The 3117-nt window shown below is 59.4% G+C and overlaps 1 protein-coding gene across 1 annotated transcript in view; it reads right to left on the bottom strand.

The window, feature by feature from the left end:
* Positions 1-365: 365 nt before the first annotated feature.
* LOC104548631 (huntingtin-interacting protein 1-like) overlaps positions 366-3117 on the bottom strand; it is a gene marked incomplete at both ends in the record, with an annotated part of 9841 nt that continues 7089 nt past the window's right edge. Inside the window, 4 exons of the mRNA XM_010194703.1 lie at positions 366-438; positions 613-710; positions 1339-1470; positions 1794-1869. Of these exons, the coding sequence (XP_010193005.1) occupies positions 366-438; positions 613-710; positions 1339-1470; positions 1794-1869 (379 nt within the window). The remainder of the gene's footprint in view (positions 439-612; positions 711-1338; positions 1471-1793; positions 1870-3117) is intronic.

The following is a 3117-nucleotide window of genomic DNA, read 5'->3' as shown; positions in this document are numbered from 1 at the left end:
GCAGTTCGGGGGCTGCTGGCACTGTTCAATGCCCGCCGGTACTGTCCAGTATCCACCCCATGGGTAGCATCCCACAGAGCCCCACATGCAGCACGGTGAAACATTGAGGATGCTGGGCTGTGGGGGTGAGGCTGGCTCCCCCTGGCAGGGATGCAGCCCCCTCAGCACACTCGGGCACCCCCCACATGGACAGGGATGGCTGGCATGGATGCAGAAGCTGTCACAGGGCCACCGCATTGCCCACCCAGGGACACAGCCACCACCCCACCAGCTCCACTCCCAGTGCGAGCTGCCAGGTCTCGTCTTGCCCCAGCACCGCCACGTGGGTGCTCATTGCGTGGCACCACCGGATGGCTGCCACCCACCTCGGCCTTGAAGTTCTCCAGCTCTTCCTTCAGGGCTGCGATCTCCCCATAAAGCTGCTCAATTAACCGGTCCCTGGGAAGGAAAGACACCAGGTACATCCCCAGTGCCACCAGCCACACTGGTGCCATGGGGACGCATTCTGGGACGGGAGGTGTTCCTTGTGCCACCACAGCTGTGGTGCTGTGCCAGGAAGGCAGCTCCCAGTCTGATCCTGGCTGCCTCGGTGGCACCCTCGGGGCTGCTCACTTGTCATCCTTGTTCATCCCATTCTGGCTGTTGAAGTTGAAGGGGTCACTGCTGAAGGAGCTGCCGAAGATGTCGTCGAACTTATTGTCAAACAGGCTCTGTGGGGAGAGCAGCAGGGACCTGGCGTGAACCACCACCACCCGGGAGCCCCCATCCCATCCACGTCCCCGGCGGCACCACTGAACCAGCCCACGGGCAAGGCTGCTGCCTGCTCCTGCTGCCTGAACACTGGGGCTGGACCCCCCTGTTGCTCCCAGGGCACCGAAAGCATTGAACATATTGAACATTGAGCATTTCTGGTCTGACCCCACCTAACTCCCAGGGGAAGAAGACCCCCAAAGCCACATCACCACACACTACTTCCCCTCCCAAAATGCTCAGCACCTGAGGACAACCCTGGGCAGAGAGGTGAGTGAAGACCTAATGCAAGGACAGAGAGCTGAGGGTGCTGGGAAGCCAAACACATCCAGCCAGCCAGCCAGTACTGGAGGGCACCAAACCACTGAGAGAAGCACGGTTAAGATTAATTCAGCCTGGCTTAGACTTGCAGCACCCACAGGCAACACCCAGCACCCACACTGCCCCTCCCAGTGCCTGAGGCCATCCCCGCTGTCTCAGCCTCCACCATAGCATGGTTTTGGAGACACAACCCTGCTCTCAGAGCCTAAGAGCACCCAGTGTCCTCTCTGCAGCCTGAGGGGCACCAGCAGTGCCATGGTAGCTCACCTGTGAAGCCGTGTCCATCTCCACCAGGTCCGTGATGGGCTCACTGTCGGGTGAGGACGCCTCAGCAGGGATGACCACCACGGGGCTGATGTGCTCCGACAGTGCCGAGGCGCGCAGGAAATTGGGAGGGTTCTGGGGAGGGAGGGGAGCACGGCTGGGTGGGGGGGACCAGCACTGCCACAGGGCTTTGGGGATGGTTGGTCGAAATCCTGCCCTGGCGCTGAGGGGGGCGTGCCCGGACCCATAGGAACAGAGCCAGGACCCACAGGGATGGATCCTGGCAAGGGCTGTGGGCCCCCGCAGATCCCACCGAGGAAGAGATGCAGGGATAAGCCTCAGGCTCCACAAGCCCATGTTGCCACCAACCAGGCAAGGCAGCTCGTGATCCTTTCTAGACACACATCTCCCAGTGCCACTGTCCCCACCCATGGGGACCGGGGACTGTAGGGCCTCACCTCTGGCAGCTGTGGGATCTGGATCAACCGCTTGAAGTACTGCAGGTTGCTGGAGCGGTAGAAGAGATCCTTCAGCCTGCAAGGGGCAGGGAATGCTTAAGAGTGGTTCTTGGCCAACCCAGACACCGCAATTCATCATGAGAAGCTCCAACCCCTCGCCTGGCTCCAGAATGGTGACACTGGGCCACTGTGCTGCGCCAGAGGGGACAGTGATGTGTGCTGCCACCGAACCCACGGCAGGTCCTGAGAAGACCATCACCAGCCTCCTACCTCTGGCAAAAATTGACTGCTGGAGGCTTTCTTCCATAAACCCTGGACCTGATGAGTAGAGAGGACCCAAAACTTGGGCAACCTGATTTAGTGTAAGGTGTCCTCACCCATGGCAGAGGGGTTGGACTGGATGATCTTCAAAGGTCCCTTCCAACCCAAACCATTCTGAGTCTATGAAACCACGAACCACAGCAGAATGGCTGCACTGGGTCACACCGACATCCAGCCACCTCTCTGTGCTGTCCTCACCATGGCCAAAGCTGAGGAACATCACCATTTCTCCCACTACAGCCCAGGCCATTGGCGGGTTGGGGGCCATGTCTGTACCATCCCCTTCCGCTCCCCCAGGAACAGGGCTATCTCCCTTCAGGATTTCCAGTTTTGGGGAGAGGCAGCAATGCCTGGCTGTGTCACTTGTGGCCCCTCTCCCTTCCAGTTACCTCAGCATCCCAGTGGAGATCTCAGCGCTGCTGATACCCACCCCAAGGTCTCTGCCCTGGGTGTTCAGAGCCCATGGACAGCCCTGCTATCTGCTGACATCCGTGCCTGGTGTTTTTCCCTCAATTGCTGATTTGCATTCTGTGACCTTGAATTGAGCTGTCCCTCGGCACTGCGACATCCCCCCCTGCTCTTGGTGGCCAATTTTTGTTTCGACAAACCCAAATAATCACATACCAGAGGCCACAGCTCTTCCCTGCTTACTCTTTCTCAATCTTGTTTAAAATTTCGATCATTTCTCATTTCAATCAAGGGTTTCAAAGCCCCATCCAACCTGGCCTTGAACACATCCAGGGTTGGGGCATTCACAGCTTCTCTGGACAACCTGGGCCAGGGCCTCACCACCCTCATGGTACAACATTTCCTTGTGTCCAGCCCAACCTCACCCTCGTTCAGTTTAAAACCGCTGTCTGGTGCTGGGGACCCCACAGCTGGACGCTCCAGGGGTCAGGAGAGCGGAGCAGAGGGGCAGCATCCCCTCCCTGGCCCTGCTGGCCACGCCGCTGGGGATGCAGCCCAGGGGGCGCCTGGCTGTCTGGGCTGTGCGGCCTCAGTG

Source organism: Mesitornis unicolor, unplaced genomic scaffold, assembly GCF_000695765.1.
Source record: "Mesitornis unicolor isolate BGI_N332 unplaced genomic scaffold, ASM69576v1 scaffold6881, whole genome shotgun sequence".
Lineage (NCBI taxonomy): Eukaryota > Metazoa > Chordata > Aves > Mesitornithiformes > Mesitornithidae > Mesitornis > Mesitornis unicolor.
This window is presented reverse-complemented; position numbering and strand designations above follow the sequence as displayed.